The 17374-nt window shown below is 42.5% G+C and overlaps 1 protein-coding gene across 1 annotated transcript in view; it reads right to left on the bottom strand.

Annotated features, from left to right (window-relative positions):
- Positions 1 to 17374, bottom strand: part of LOC124803022 (protein cornichon homolog 4) — a 92610-nt gene that overhangs the window by 10559 nt on the left and 64677 nt on the right. Inside the window, exon 4 of the mRNA XM_047264131.1 lies at positions 6586 to 6726. Coding sequence (XP_047120087.1) covers positions 6586 to 6726 — 141 coding nt within the window. The remainder of the gene's footprint in view (positions 1 to 6585; positions 6727 to 17374) is intronic.

Below are 17374 nucleotides of genomic sequence, written 5' to 3'. Positions count from 1 at the left end.
CAAGCATGTATAACTAACACTTGGTTCAAGAATCATAAAAGAAGGTTGTACACATGGAAGAGTCCTGGAAATACTAGAAGGTATCAGATAGATTATATAATGGTAAGAAAGAGATTTAGGAACCAGGTATTAAATTGTAAGACATTTCCAGGGGCAGATGTGGACTCTGACCACAATCTATTGGCTATGAGCTGTAGATTAAAACTGAAGAAACTGCAAAAAGGTGAGAATTTAAGGAGATGGGATCTGGACAAACGGATTAAACCAGAGGTTGTACAGAATTTCAGGGAGAGCATAAGGGAACAATTGTCACAAATGGGGGAAAGAAATACAGTAGAAGAAGAATGGGTAGCCCTGAGGAATGAAGTAGTGAAGGCAGCAGAGGATCAAGTAGGTAAAAAGACGAGGGCTAGTAGAAATCCTTGGGTAACAGAAGAAATATTGAATTTAATTTATGAAAGGAGAAAATATAAAAATGCGGTAAATGAAGCAGGCAAAAAGGAATACAAGCGTCTCAAAAATGAGATCGACAGGAAGTGCAAAATGGTTAAGCAGGGATGGCTAGAGGACAAATGTAAGGATGTAGAGGCTTATCTCACTAGGGGTAAGATAGATACTGCATACAGGAAATTTAAAGAGACCTTTGGAGAAAAGAGAACCACTCATATGAATATCAAGAGCTCAGATGGAAACCCAGTTCTAAGCAAAGAAGGGAAAGCAGAACGGTGGAAGGAGTATATAGAGGGTCTATACAAGGGTGACGTACTTGAGGACAATATTCTGGAAATGGAAGAGAATGTAGATGAAGATGAAATGGGAGATACAATACTGTGTGAAGAGTTTGACAGAGCACTGAAAGACCTGAGTCGAAACAAGGCCCCGGGAGTAGACAACATTCCATTAGAACTACTGACGGCCTTGGGAGAGCCAGTCCTGACAAGACTCTACCATCCGGTGAGCAAGATGTATGAGACAGGCGAAATACCCTCAGACTTCAAGAAGAATATAATAATTCCAATCCCAAAGAAAGCAGGTGTTGACAGATGTGAAAATTACCGAACAATCAGTTTAATAAGCCACAGCTGCAAAATACTAACGCGAATTCTTTACAGATGAATGGAAAAACTGGTAGAAGCTGACCTCGGCGAAGATCAGTTTGGATTCCGTAGAAATATTGGAACACGTGAGGCAATACTGACCTTACGACTTATCTTAGAAGAAAGATTAAGGAAAGGCAAACCTACATTTCTAGCATTTGTAGACTTAGAGAAAGGTTTTGACAATGTTGACTGGAATACTCTCTTTCAAATTCTAAAGGTGGCAGGGGTAAAATACAGGGAGCGAAAGGCTATTTACAATTTGTACAGAAGCCAGATGGCAGTTGTAAGAGTCGAGGGACATGAAAGGGAAGCAGCAGTTGGTAAGGGAGTGAGACAGGGTTGTAGTCTCTCCCTGATGTTATTCAATCTGTATATTGAGCAAGCAGTAAAGGAAACAAAAGAAAAATTCAGAGTAGGTATTAAAATCCATGGAGAAGAAATAAAAACTTTGAGGTTCGCCAATGACATTGTAATTCTGTCAGAGACAGCAAAGGACTTGGAAGAGCAGTTGAATGGAATGGACAGTGTCTTGAAAGGAGGATATAAGATGAACATCAACAAAAGCAAAACGAGGATAATGGAATGTAGTCGAATTAAGTCGGGTGATGCTGAGGGAATTAGACTAGGAAATGAGACACTTAAAGTAGTAAAGGAGTTTTGCTATTTGGGGAGCAAAATAACTGATGATGGTCGAAGTAGAGACGATATAAAATGTAGACTGGCAATGGCAAGAAAATTGTTTCTGAAGAAGAGAAATTTGTTAACATCGAGTATAGATTTAGGTGTCAGGAAGTCGTTTCTGAAAGTATTTGTATGGAGTGTAGCCATGTATGGAAGTGAAACATGGACGATAAATAGTTTGGACAAGAAGAGAATAGAAGCTTTCGAAATGTGGTACTACAGAAGAATGCTGAAGATTAGATGGGTAGATCACATAACTAATGAGGAGGTATTGAACAGAATTGGGGAGAAGAGGAGTTTGTGGCACAACTTACCAAGAAGAAGGGACCGGTTGGTAGGACATGTTCTGAGGCATCAAGGGATCACAAATTTAGCATTGGAGGGCAGTGTGGAGGGTAAAAATCATAGAGGGACACCAAGAGATGAATACACTAAGCAGATTCAGAAGGATGTAGGCTGCAGTAAGTACTGGGAGATGAAAAAACTTGCACAGGATAGAGTAGCATGGAGAGCTGCATCAAACCAGTCTCAGGACTGAAGACCACAACAACAACAACAACAACAACAACAACAAGCATTTGTGGATTGTGGCAGTCATCCTGCAATCATTTACAATATATGCATTGCCACTCAATGTTTATTACTAATATCAAGCACTGTCAGTGCAGCCTCAGTAGGCCAGGCTTGAAAATGAACCTATTAGGTTTCGAAACTAATCACCTACTAAATATTCCAACTGTTGACAGAAACATTAATAAATGCTTTAAGGAAAATCGCTGATGATGGTTGATGTTGAGAGGATATAAAATGCAGACAGGCTACAGCAAGAAAAGCAGCTATGAAAGAGAAGAATTTGTTAACATCGAATACAAATTTAAGTGTGACACAGTGTTTTCTGAAGATCTTTGTCTGGAGTGTACAGAAGTGAAATGTGGATGATAAGCAGCTGATACAAGAGGAAAATATTAGCTTCTGAAATGGAAGGATGCTGGAGACGAGATGTGTAGACTGTGTAACTAAAGAGGAGATATTGAATTGACTGAGAAAGAAAGAAATTTACCACACAAATTGACCAAAAAAAAAATCTGTTAATAGGTCACATCCTGTGGCATCAAGAAATTGTCAGTTTGGTACTGGAAAGAAATGTGGAGGGCAAAAATTGTAGAGGAAGACTTACAAATGAAAACAATAAACATGTTCAAATGAATGTAGGTTGTAGTAGTTATTTGTATATAAAGGGTAAGATTATCCATCTTTGTCTCTGGTATAGCACAATTTTCTTGCATGGCAAGAAAAGAAAATAGTACTTAAGTCAGCATTCCTTCAGAACAGACAACGCATTCAAATCAAGAACAGCTCTGAACATGAGTAAATCAGAAGTAGATACCTTCGGTGTTGTAAAGCAATTTAAATCACTTGATAAAGGCAAGTCTTCTGGTCCAGATTATACACCAATCAGATTCCTATCACGGTTTGCTGATAAAACAGCTCAATACTTAGCAATCACAACCACTCATGCAACAACTACAAATGATCTGTATTTAAAGAGTGAAAGTTGTAGGCATAATACTCATACACAACAATGGAAATACAAGTAATCTGCTCAATTAGAGACCCGTATCACTGACGTCAATTTGCAGTAGGGCTTTGAAACATATACTCTATTCAAATATAATGAATTATCTCAAAGAAACTGATCTGTTGACACACAGTCAGCACTGATCAGAAAATACTATTCTTGTGAAACACAACTAGTTCTTTATTTACACAAAGTAATGAGTGCCACTGAGAGGGGGCCTCAAACTGACTCGACAGTTCTAGTTTTCCAGATGTCTTCTGACATCATTCCTCACAAGCAGCTTCTAAACAAATTGCACACTTATGGAGTATTGTGTCAATTGTGTGGCTGGAGAACTGATTTCTTGTTAGAAAAATCACACTTCATAGTGTTGACAGAAAATCATCAAGTAAAACAGAAGTGAGATCTGATCTTTCCCAACGAAGCGCTATATGCCCTCTCCATTCCTAATTTACATAAATGATTCTGGAAACAACCTGAGCAGCACTCTTAGATCGTTTGCCAATGATGCTGTCATTTATCATCCATGAAGTCATCAGAAGGTCAAAACCAATTGCAAAATGATTTAGACAAGATATCTGTATGACGCAAAAAGTAGCAATTGACTCTAAAGAGTGTGTGGTCATCCACATGAATACTAAATGGAATCCATTAAATTTCAGCTATGCAAAAGTCACAGAAATCTTTAGAGCGTAAATTCAACTAGATACCTAGAGATTACAATTACAAACAACTTAAATTGGAATCACTTAGATAATGTGGCAGAATGTTTAGAAGATGCAACAGGTCTAATGAAGAAACTGCCTACACTATGGCAGTCCATCCTCTGCTAGAGTATTGCTGTGCTGTGTGGGAATCTTATGAAATTGATTGACGGATGACATTTAAAAACTTCAATGAAGGGAGCTCATTTTGCATTAATACATAATATGGGAGAGATTCTCATAAATATGAATTACAAACAACTTAAATTGGAATCACTTAGATAATGTGACAGAATGTTTAGAAGATGCAACAGGTCTAATGAAGAAACTGCCTACACTATGGCAGTCCATCCTCTGCTAGAGTATTGCTGTGCTGTGTGGGAATCTTATGAAATTGATTGACGGAGGACATTTAAAAACTTCAATGAAGGGAGCTCATTTTGCATTAATACATAACATGGGAGAGATTGTCATCAATATGATAAGTGAATTGGTGTGGCAATCATTAAAACAAGGGCTTTTGCATAGTGCTGAGATCTTTTCATGAAATTTCAATCACCTATTTTCTCCTATAAATGTGAATACATTTTGTTGATGCCTACCTATGTAGGGAGGAACAATGACTGTAATAAAATAAGAGAAATCAGACCTCACAGAGAAAGATTTCAGTATTTGTTTTTTCACATGTGCTATTCAAGAGTGGAACATTAAAGAAACAGTCTGAAAGTAGTTGGATGAAACCTCTGCCAAGCAGTGTGAATTGATGTATTGACTGCCATACGATCTGTATTTTGGCATTGTTATTTAGCATGAATCACTGTTAGCCCATCAATTAGTTTTTGCATTTTGTATCAGATATAAACTTTATGTATGCCTGTGTGGCTTTGCCACAAGATTTTCTGTTTTATCCATGTCTGTCACTTGCATTAGTGTGTGTATGTGTTGTTTTTAACTGCCTGGTTGAAATTGGCTAATAGCATATATAAGAGAGATGAGTACCTCCCAACTTATAGTTTGAATAACCTGCTGTTCCTCTTTCTGAATAGCCTGCTGTTCCTCTTTTTCCAAACTTGCCCCACATAACCCTGTCATTAACGAAGAAGGAACATACAAGGGTCAAAAGTAATGTTTTATAATTTGCTGCTTCAAGTGTTTCTATCTACAACACTAGGAATTTTGTTTACTGAAGCTAGGTACTGGCCATTCTCTCTCCTTATAATCTGACAGTTTCAAGTGAATTTTCCTTTGTCATCAGTCTTCTGACTGGATTCATGCATCCTGCCTACTGGCACTAAAAGTAATGTTTGCATATTCAGACACAACGAAAGAGCAACAATTCTTATGTTTGCTTTACTTCTTATAACAAAGATTTAGGATGGAACTCAATCTTTTTTTAAAAAAACATGTAGCTTTACACCAACATTTTTGTACGTCACAACTGTCTTAAGAAAACAATTTCCGATTTTTGTGTCTTCATACTGACCTGAACAGTTTTAGTGCAAACATCTGTGATTTTGTCATAAGGTTTAGCACTAAAAGGAAATCGTGGTAACTGAAATCTACTTGTCTTTGCTGAATGGAATATAATCCATATATATCCTATTTTCAAAAGTGTCAATAATCGGCATTCCAGCCAAAGATGCTGGAGTTGGCAGTCACGTGTGTGTGTGTGTGTGTGTGTGTGTGTGTGTGTGTGTGTGTGTGTGTGTGTGTGTGTTTGTTTGTTTTACTGATGAAGGCTGTGGCTGAAAGCTTTACATGAGTGTCTTTTAATTGCGCCTCTCTGCAACCTGATGTGTCTTCTTTATGGTAAGAAGCAATCTCTCTTTTCTTACATTGTTGATATTCCTACCAGGAGTTTACATTGTTTGAATATGTCTGTTTCTGCAAAATTCTTTGCCTGATTTCAGAGACACACATATCTGAAATACGTATTTTTAGGTCCCTTCTATGATGTAAAAAGTCTGTATTTGTTTCCATATTAAAATACCAAAAGTTTAGAAACACATTGGTGATAAAAGAGAAACAAAACAAACACAAATTAACTCTTCTGCTGCTGATGATGTCCTCTTCGCGTTCTGCAGACATCCATAGCACTGTAGGAAAACCCAAGTGGTGCGCATATACATGTCCACAACACCTAGGACACAGTGTAGCAGGACGTGTATACACACCCACAGAAGCACAAGGGTTAATCATGTTTATAAATATCTACAACGAGAGAGACTGCCAAATAAAAGCAGTGTGTGTGTGTGTGTGTGTGTGTGTGTGTGTGTGTGTGTGTGTGTTGATGCGTACTTATTTGGATACTTATGTTCAATTGTTTGTTATTCATCTTTTATTTTTAAGTATGAGGACTTCCACTTTGTGAAATACAGGAGTAAGTTTTCTGCTGGTGGTTGCATTACTTTTAATCACTTGAATTTAATGTGAGTGCCAATAAACTATACCATCACATGTAATTTTCCTCTTTTGGGTATATTACTAAGTTGTACTGCTAATGAAATAATGCATTTCTTACCAATATAAATATATAAAAAAGGCCACGAGGAAGTAGCACAGATAAATCATACAGTGCCACATATGCCTCTTTAGCTGACCACGATTATGAATCTCAGTTGGATCGTATACTCCTGTATTTCCAGTTGGCACTTTCATATACCTAAAAATGAACACAAAAATCAATTTGATTGAGGTTATCATTTCAACAAAACAGATTATCATGTTTCACATTTTTTCTAAAGATAGGCCTAATGGAGTCTTTCTTATGAGGATGTGATCTGATGATGTATGGTTTGTCTACACCAAGCAAAAGGAAGCAGAGATTACAATGTAGAAATATTTAAAAGAGATCAATAATAATTCATACAACATTGATGCTTTGTTTTCTGAATGCACAAACATGACAACAGAAGAGGTTCTTTACCAAATCAATGAGGCTTATAAGGGTAAAAACAGTTACTGAATCAGTGAGTTGCAGTTGCGTGTAAGATTATTCACAATTGGGAGTGCAGATGGTTGATGAAGTAACCATCAAACGTGACTGAGTAATGGGTAAAAAAGGTGATAGAGTGACCAGGGAAAACATATATCAGTACGTGAAACTCAATCTCCTCTCAGCTCAGCATTTTGAATGTTCAACTAACTTTCAGTGTCCTTAAAAGGCGGAACATGAAAAAGAAAGAACTTTTATATTTAAAATAATATCTACCATTTTAATGAAATAACACTAGTTAATGATTTAGCACTTATCTTGCACTGATAAGAATAAATAATAACTTCAGGGGGCACAATATCTTAGAAAAATCTGAAGAATTCAATTTCCTGTGTGTTTTCTCAAATTTCACAAATTCAGAACTTATATGCTGTACGCAATTATATGTCAACACAAATCTTGCAAATGCAGTACTGCCTAAAACTTCCAAAATTAATAATATCCTATTCAGTCCATTAGGAGTACTAACCACTCTCACTACATGTCTCTTTGCAGGTATTTCATTAAAACTCTATAATGTAGTATCTTTGTGTGTGTGTCTCATAAAAGAAAGAAAGAAGGAAGGAAGGTTAGGGTTTAATGTCCATCCCCCCTCCCTTGGCAAGGTTGTCAGAAACAGAGAACAAGCATGGATTAGGGAGTGAAATCTGTTGTGTTCTTTCAAAGAAACCATCACAGCATTTGCCTCAAGTATTCTAAGAAAAGCTAAACCTGGATGGCCGGATGGGGATTTGACAAGGTGTACTCCAAAACATGAGCTCATTGTCTCACCAATGTGCAATCTCACTCTGCACATGTCTCATAGTTTTCAATGCTTTCATTACACCACAGGCAAATGTGCTTGTGAGTTATGATACTGTTAATTTGAAGAAGGCAAATGCCAAATATGGGATTTTGGTGAGCAATGTTTAAATCAAGTACAAAATTGATTGATTAAAACACTCTCAAGGTGGTTATGAGTTGTGGAAGGTGAGTAACATTCCAAGATCATGCTTTTTAGCAGATCAGTTGGACATGGGACAAATTGCAGCAAAGTTTGTTCCTCATCTCTTGAACAATAACATAGTGTGATAATGAAATTTGCGCAGAACAAAAAGTATGTGGTTGGCATGTAGTTCAGTGCTGTGATGACAATCAATGTTCACTATCACCAAAACTTTCTTCTGCAAATGCAATTTTTTCTGTGCTCAGCCGCATTATAATTATGTTGTTGTGGCGCTTATCACATTCTGCTATTTTAGAAATACTATTCTGTAGTGGTGGGAGTAGAGAGGGGAGAGGGAGATAGCCAGCTGGAGCAGGTAAAGGGAAGTCGCAGTTGCAGGAGTCAATCTGCTATCAAGTATCGACCATCGACTACCTCACTATGAGATCACACTGTATCGACGCCTGACATGTGTACACCTGCTAAGGTGAAGAATGCTGTTTTTGTGTACTCTTGTTTTTCTTATATTCACCAAAGTGTAGGAAGTGTGTTAATTCACAAAATGTTTTCTGTTACATGTGTGGCAAGTTTACAACTAAGTCTCAGAGACATCCCATTGCAACAATCGTGAAAAAGCCATTGAATTTTATTTTGAATCAAAGGTACACGAATTGTTGTTCATGTTGCTCCTGCTATTTATGAGGCTGGCTACATGTAACCCACCCATCTATGTCATTTGTCATAATACAGTTGCGGAGGAACCTAGAGACCACATTACAGATTGCTACTTTTGTTTAACAAAAGTAGAAGGAATCTCAAGTAAATCAAAGCACACAATTTCTCGTACAAATTTGTAGTCTGCAAATCGCCCTGTTCCACATTCTGATTCTCGCCCAGTTCCAAAACCACCAACAGAATGAGCACTGCAAGATGAAACAGACTGTGGTAGTGACAAACCAACAGATCATGAAGATATCGAGTAAATGCCATCTGCAGCACGGCTACAACCACAACCACTGTCAAGGCAGAACTGAATGATCTTGTAAGAGATCTAAATCTTTCGAAGAGGCAAGCAGAATTACTTGGGTCTTACCTTCAAGAAAAGAACTGTTACAACCAAACACTAGTATCACATTCCGTAAACAACAGCTTGATCTTTCCACTTTTTCTCAATGACAGAGGGTTTGGTATACTGTAATGACATAAATGGGCTGCTAACAAAATTTGGGATGATTCACAATCCTGAAAAATGGCACCTATTTATAAATTCCTCTAAGAGTAGTCTCAAAGCTGTTCTCTTACATAAGGGAAATGAGAAACCTACGATACAAGTGGCCCGTTCAGTTAAAGGAAATCTAGGAAAGCATGATTATATTCCTGAAATATACTGAATATTTGAATCACAAATGGAAATCTGTGGTGATCTCAAAGTTCTGGGACTAGTTCAGGGAATGCAGACTGGTTACACAAAATCATAATTGCTGTTTCTTGTGTCACTGGGATGGTAGGTCAAGGAAAGACCACTGTGCAGTCAAAGAGTGGCCTTTGAGAGAAATTTTCAATCCCGATTAAAAAAATCTGTTGCATGAATCCTTTGTTGACAAAGACAGTGTGCTGTTACCACCACTTCATCTGAAATTGGGCTTTTGAACAATTTTGTGAAAGCATTCAACAAATTTGGCTGGGGTTTTCAATTCTATAAATTTCCCGTGAGTAGCACTGCAAAAATTAAAGAAGGAATTTTCTTTGGTCTCAGATCCAAGACTTAATGAAAGATGTACCTTTGAACAGTTGCTGACAGATACTGGGAAGTCAGCTTGGCTTGTTTTTAAAGATGTATTCTACAATTTCTTGAGAAACATAATGTCTGAGAAATGTCTCTGAAATTACATTTTCTTGATTTCCATCTTGACATCACCCCACCTAATCTCGGAGATGTGAGTGATGAACATGGTGAGCAATGTCACTAATATATCGCTGCCATGGAAAGACGATATACGGGAATATGATCGCCAAGCATTTGACGGATTACTTCTGAATGCTTCTACAAGAAGTTTCACCATCTACCTACAAACAGAAAGTTTCCAAGGAAAGTTTCTAACTTGTAGGCACATTTCAAGCTTTATTCAGCTTACTCATACTATTTTCATCTTATTTTATGTTTTGTAATACAAACAATTACTTTTCATGTAATCAGATGGATTAAAAATCTCCTTACCAAGTGATGGCAGAACACACACATATAAAAGAAGGTTATAATTAGGCAAGCGTTTGGAGCCAATGGCTCCTTTACAGGCAGAAGGGTTGGAGGGGAAGGAAGATGGGTGAGGGAAAAGGACTTGAGAGGTCTAGGAAAAGGGGTAGATTTAGGAAAACTGTGGGTCAGGGGAGACTTATCAGACAGGATGAGAAGAAAAGACTGATTCTTGGGGATTGCACCAGATTAGATTTGAATATTTTCAAATTTTCAAATTTCATCTGGTGCTGTCCCCAACAATCAGTCTTTCCTTCTCATCCAATCTGGTAAGTCTTCCCTGACCAGCGATTATGGGTGACTTTACCAAAATCTACCCCTTTTCCTACACCTCTCCAGTTCTTTTCCTTCCCCTTCTGTGTGGTCAAAAAATTTATTGTTCTCATTGTCAAACAATTACTTTTGTTACATGATCTGTATATTAATCAACTACAGATTCCTCCTGTATTGTTACCGAGTCATTTCCAAGATTCTCGAAAGCGGTATATCTGGCGTATCATTTCCAGAAAAACTGGTATGTGATGGAACATTTCAAATTTTATTTTCACAATCAATGTATGTGATTAGTAAAGAGGACATAAAAACTATCTTGCGGCAAGACACAAAGTTCAAATTTGTTGCACTGTGTAATTAACAAAATTAACGCATTCAAGTACGCTGTGAATTGATCACGATGATGCAGATTTATTATACAGAACCACAAATTTAGTAACCTCACTCTATTAACAAATGGAAGATAACAACAAATCTCCAAGTTTAACATCACCAATGTGCCTGAGGTAAGAGCCCTAATGATATTCTGGCCAATCACATGAATTTCTGTAGTAGGCAAATGTAAAATCACTTCAGCTGTTGGTATCCGACTCACCTCTACCAGTGGCCTCCGACTACTATGTCCGTGTACCAATGATAATGATATACACTATGTGGTCAAAAGTATTCAGACACCTGGCTGAAAATGACCTACAAGTTCATGGCACCCATCATAGGTAATGCTGGAATTCAATATCGTTTTGGTCTGACTTTAGCCTTGATGACAGCTTCCACTCTCACGGGCATGCGTGCAATCAGGTGCTGGAAGGTTCCTTCGGGAATGGCAGCCCATTCTTCATGGAGTGCTGCACTGAGGAGAGGTATCGATGTCGGTTGGTAAGGCCTGGCACGAAGTTGGCGTTCCAAAACATCCCAAAGGTGTTCTGTAGGACTCAGGTCAGGACTCTGTGCAGGCCAGTTCATTACAGGGATAAAAAAATTAGAAAGAAGGTCAGCATTGACCATAATTCTGATGATTTATTAACAGCAAAATCGATTTTCAATCACATAACAATCATCTTCAGTGCTTTAGCATACAAATTAAAGCTCTTAGGCACTGGTGTCTAGTTATTAGCAGTAACAGAAGCTATAAAATGATCACAATAATTATATATTTACTTTACTTTGTTTCCATGTACGAGTAGACGTGGATTCGTTAGGTTGTCGCTTGTCACCCCGTTGCTTCTTGGGTGTTGTTGTTCGTAAGGTTGTGCTCAGTCGTCCATCGTTGTTTGTGTCCATCCTTTCCCGTTGTTTGTTTGTTCACAGGCTGATCCCGTTTGGTCCTGCTGTACTTCGTTCTCGGCAACCCCGTGACCGTTCAGGTTGCTGTTACAACATTTTGGTGACATGGTAAACGGTGGTAGTTGTTAGCATGGAGGCGAAGTAGGTCTGTCTTCTGGAGCAACAGCAGCAGCTCATGCAGCAACAGCAGCTCCAGTTAAACATCTTACAGCAGTTGTGGTTGCTACAGGCAAAGTTGATGCGAGGGACGCACTGTCACAACAGCTTCCGATTCCTCAGGTGTTCGATGCTTTCCCAAGTCCACCGTCGTTCCCCCCATTTAATGACGCTGAAGAATACTGTGAAACAGACTTACATCGGCTGAAACAACATTTCACAGCTTTTCAAGTCACGGATGACTCCTTGCAGCGATCACTGTTTTTGTCTTGAGCCTCTCGAGCCTCTCCAGACACGTTCTATCTTCTCTGCAAGTTGGCACCGCTGTCCGATCCTGTGGTTCTCTCTTTCCAGCAGATATGCCTTTTGCTGACAAACTATTATTCCCAATGCTACCATGTGGTCGCCTCTTGGCCGGAGCTCCACCAGTACCATAAACAGCCTGGTCAATCGTATCATTCCTGGGTCACGGACTTGCAGGGTCTCGGCCGTTGATGCGATTTTACGCTCACCAATCAGCAGTGTAAGGCTTCGTATGCAGACTCCCTGATCTGGGATGTGGTCATTCAGCTGGCCCCCAATCCTGAGGTCCACACTGCGGCACTGAAACTCGATAACCCGTCTTTGGAAGAGATTCTCCGCATTGCCCACTCCTTTGAAATTGTTGAAGCGGCTAACGAGTGCCTTATGGCGCAGCTGCAAGTGGCAGCGATCGATGTGTATCGGCAGGTTCCGCCCTCGTGACGTGGTCCGGTCGACAAAGGCCAGTGCCGTTGGGACTCCTTTTTGTCCGATGTCTCTATGGCATCGGCACCTCCGGTCACACCTCGTCGCCGATCGCGCGGACCACTTCCATCTTGCCCACAGTGCTTTACCGCACATTCTCACGCTGATTGTTCTCACCCCTGGAAAACATGCATACTATGTAATAAAGAGGGCCACATCCGATCTGTTTGTCATAGTCGCTCATCTTGCTCCAGTCCTGCCCCTCCTGGGCCTCACGATACCGTCCATGCTCTGCAATCAGTCATCCCGCAGGATGACCCATCAGCACAGAAGCTTTTCCTCATGCCCCGCCTTTTCACTGAGGATGTCAGTTTTCAGGTTGACACTGGGGCCACCATCTCCCTGATTAATATGGCGACATACATCCAACTGGGCTCTCCTGAGTTGTCACCTCCCTCTCAGTGTTTGGTCACCTATGGAAGCAGTTTCATTCCCCTTTGTGGGCAGTTCGTCATCCAGGTGATGTACAAACGTGTTCCCCAGCCCCTTACCCTCTTTGTCGTTGACCATCTGTCGGCTTCGAATATTTTTGGCCTGGATGCATTTCAACTGTTTGGCTTTTCAATTTCTGATGTAATTAAGGTCATTTCCATGGCTGTTCCTTTTCAGGACTTGGATGATCTGTGCTCCGTTTTTGTGTCGTCGTTTGCAATGGATCTTGGATGTGCTTCCGATTTTCAGGCGCACATTACACTTCGGCCAGATGCACAGCCTCACTTTTTCCAGGCCCAACCCCTTCCAATGGCCTTACGGCTGGCAGTCAAGCAGGAACTTGTTCGGCTCCAGGCCACTGGCATTCTGGAGCCTGTGACATACAGTGACTGGGTGACACCATTGGTGGTATAACGGAAACCCAATAGGTCCCTTCAGCTCTGTGGGGGCTTCGGTGCTAATGTCAATGCTCAGTCCCTTGTAGACACTTACCCCATTCCTCGACAGGAAGACCTTCTCGCCCAGCTTGCCAGGGGAGAGTACTTCTCAAAGATCAACCTGGCTGAGGCACACCACCAGTTACCCTTGGATGCTGATTCCCAGAACATCTAGGTTATCAATACGCCTTTTGGATTGCACAAGTACAAGCGCCTTCCATTTGGTGTCTCTTCGGCGCCAGCCATTTTCCTGGAGCAGCTTACACAGCCTATCCCCACCTGCGTGAATTATCTGGATGACATCTTGGTCACCGGGCGTTCCCACCAGGAACTTTTGCGAAACCTCAGTGCCTCATTTCACACTCTACAATCTGCAGGTTTAAGCTGTCGGCTGGAGAAGTGTAGTTTTTTTCCAACCAGAAGTGGAGTACTTAGGCCACTGACTTAGAAAAGATATCATTCGCTCTTCGGGTCATAATGTCGCGGCCCTTCCTCGTCCCAAGGACTTATCTGAACTCCAGGTGTTTTTGGTAAGGTTATTTATTACTTAAAGTTCTCACCCCAGCTGCCTCTGTTGCGCAACCCCTCAATCACTTGCGTCACAAAGGGGTGCCTTTTGATTGGACTCCTGCCTGTGACCACGCTATTCTCCATTTAAAGGCGATGCTGAAATCCACCCCTTGCCTTAATCCCTTCTCTCCGGAACGCCCCTTGGTTGTGGCAGCTGATGCGTCAGCATAAGGCATTGGCCTGTCCTCGCGCATCAGAATGCCGATTGCTCAGAACAGCCCATCACTCATGCATCTAAGACGGTGACCCCCCCCCCCCACCCCCCCCACCACCAACGGAAATACTCCCAGATTGAAAAGGAGGCATTGGTGATCGTGTTCACCATCCAAAAATTTCACACCTATCTCTTTGGGGCAAAGTTCACCCTCCTGACGGACCATAAACCCTTAGTTATGCTTTTTGGACCCCACTCTTACCTTCCAGAGCGGAGAGCTCAACGTCTTCAGCGCTGAGCATTATTTTTACGAAATTACGCTTACACCATCTGGTATAAGCCCACCACCCGCCATGCTAATGTAGACGCTTTGTCACGCCTTCCAGCAGGCCCTGATCCTGTGTTTGACCACTGCACTGACATCACACACTGCCCATGGACCGTGGCAGACGTCCAACCCGCCCTGCTCCCGTACACGCGGGCCCACACAGCCGCGCCGAGGGCTTAACGCTGAGAGGGCCGGGAGTGGGGGCCACCATGGAGGCCACACTCACGGTCCTGGCCTAGGTTCTCGCCATAGAGGGCCTGCCTCACACATTGGTCTCCTTCTATTCTGTCGAGGAGCTCCTGGAAGAGCTAAAAAATTAAGCAAATTCCAGTGTTACATTGTTGATTGTCTTCATTTAAACTTACGACTTGTCACCTGAATATGTTTTTTTTATATTTCATTTTATCTGTTTCTAATATTGAGTTATAATTTCATGTATTGACTCGTTCTATGACCATGGAGACTTCTCCTTAATTTGGTCCCACGGAACAATAAATAAATAAATAACGGCCGCCAATTCATGGCATCCTCCTTCCATGACTTGTGTCAGGCCCACGGTATGAAACATATCCGTTGCTTTCACATTGATTCCGCCCGTCGGGATGCGCTGGACAGTCTGCCTCTTATGTATGGCTGCTACATTGCCATGGCTACACGCCGAGACCCTATCTTGTGGCAGGTTCTCTGATACATGGTGGCCCTACTATATTACTCGTCAGATGCGAACCAATTTCAGCCCCTGGCACCACCTGTCCCACATGCTCTCCGTGGTCGATGATGTCCATCTGTTGGTCACAGAGTCGGATGGCCATCGGGGTTGGTGACCCCTATGGATTTGCGGCATCAAGTGCTCAGTTTGTTACACCGCAGGCACAGGTATGTCCCGCATGAAAGTTTTGGCTCGCCGGCACATGTATTGGTCCAGCATCGATGGTGACATTGACCGCCTGGTCCGCGGGTGCGATGTGTGTGCGCGTCACCAGGCAAGCCCCCCTCACTGGTTCGCACCCTGGCCTGTGCCTCGCCGACCCTGGGATCACATCCATCTCGATTTTGCGGGCCCGTTTTTGGGGTCCATGTGGTTACTTATTGTTGATGCCTACTCCAAATACCCATATGTCGTCCACATGGCGTCTACCACCATGGAGGCCACACTCACGGTCCTGGCCTAGGTTCTCGCCATAGAGGGCCTGCCTCACACATTGGTCTCCAATAATGGCCCCCAATTCATGGCATCCTCCTTCCATGACTTGTGTCAGGCCCACGGTATGAAACATATCCGTAGCCCACCTTTCCACCCTTCCTCCAATGGCGCGGTGGAGAGGCTTGTCTGCACATTTAAACAACAGTTGACGAAAGCAGTTGACACATCTCCAACCACGCCAATTGATGGATATAGTCTGGTGGAGCTCCTCCATGGGCGACAGCTGCAGACCCTGTTCCATTTGCTGATTCTGTCCCCCTCCCGCCCCCACTCTCGGCCCTCTCAGCGTTAAGCCCCTGGCGTGGCTGTGTGGGCCCGCGTGTACAGGAGCAGAGCGGGTTGGACGTCTGCCACGGTCCATGGGCAGTGTTTGACGTCAGTGCAGACGTCGAAAGGGTTGGAGCACCGCTACCATAACCAGCTCCACCCGCGTGCCCCCGTGGGACTTCCACCACCGCCTCCTCCTCCACTACCACCTTCGGGTAGAGACATGGTCCTTGAGTCGCTGTTACTGCCCCTGGTTCCTGCCTCCCTTGGGCCTGCCGCTGGCCCTCCCTGCCCCCAGATGGATCGGCGGCTCCCTCCACCACCTGGCCTCTGGGTCGGCTGTCACAGACACCTTGGACATCCCATCCTCCCTGCCGACGGCAGTTGACGCGCCCGTCTACTCCCATCTGCCGCCACCTCAGCACCGTCCAGGGCGTTCCACCCCTAAGCGCAAAATTCAGGAGGGAGGGATCTAGTACCGAGCGCCGCGGGTTTCAAATCCGTGCCAGATGGCATGGACCTCAATTACCACTAGACGTATCTGCAGATCGTGCCGTAAGACGTGGCTGCGCGTGCACGTTCCTGGCCTGTATATAACGTGAGGGTGCCACGGTAGGGCATGTGGTCTCAGCAGCCAATAGCGACGTGCCCTATTCTGTATTTAAGCAATTGCCTCTCATTCAGTGAGGCAGTCTGATATTCGTGAGAGTCTGTCGACATCTCCCCTACAGACAGCAAGTTTACTTTACTTTGTCGTGGATTCGTTAGGTTGTCGCTTGTGACCCCGTTGCTTCTTGCGTGTTGTTAGTAAAGTCATGCTCGGTCGTCCATCATCATTCATGTCCATCCTTTCAAATTCATTTGTTTGTTCGCGGGCCGCTCCCATTTGGTCCTGCAGCACTTAGTTCTTGGCAACCCCGCGACCGGAACACTTGCAGTTACAACACCAGCCCTGAATTGCTCTTCAACACTGGGAAGCAAGAAGGTGCTTAAAACATCAATGTAGGCCTGTGCTGTGATAGTGCCATGCAAAACAATAAGGGGTGCAAGCCACCTCTGTGAAAAGCACGACCACACTGTAACACCACCGCCTCCGAATTTTACTGTTGGCACTACACATTGTGGCAGATGAAGTTTAGCAGGCATTCGTCACACCCACACCCTGACATCGGATCGCCATATTGCTTACCATGATTTGTCACTCCACACAATGTTTTTTCCACTGTTCAGTCGTCTAATGTTTAA

The sequence above is a fragment of the Schistocerca piceifrons genome, chromosome 6 (assembly GCF_021461385.2).
Source record: "Schistocerca piceifrons isolate TAMUIC-IGC-003096 chromosome 6, iqSchPice1.1, whole genome shotgun sequence".
NCBI classification, from domain to species: Eukaryota; Metazoa; Arthropoda; class Insecta; order Orthoptera; family Acrididae; genus Schistocerca; species Schistocerca piceifrons.
The sequence above is the reverse complement of the archived record's forward strand: the minus strand, read 5'-3'. Positions and strand labels throughout refer to the sequence as shown.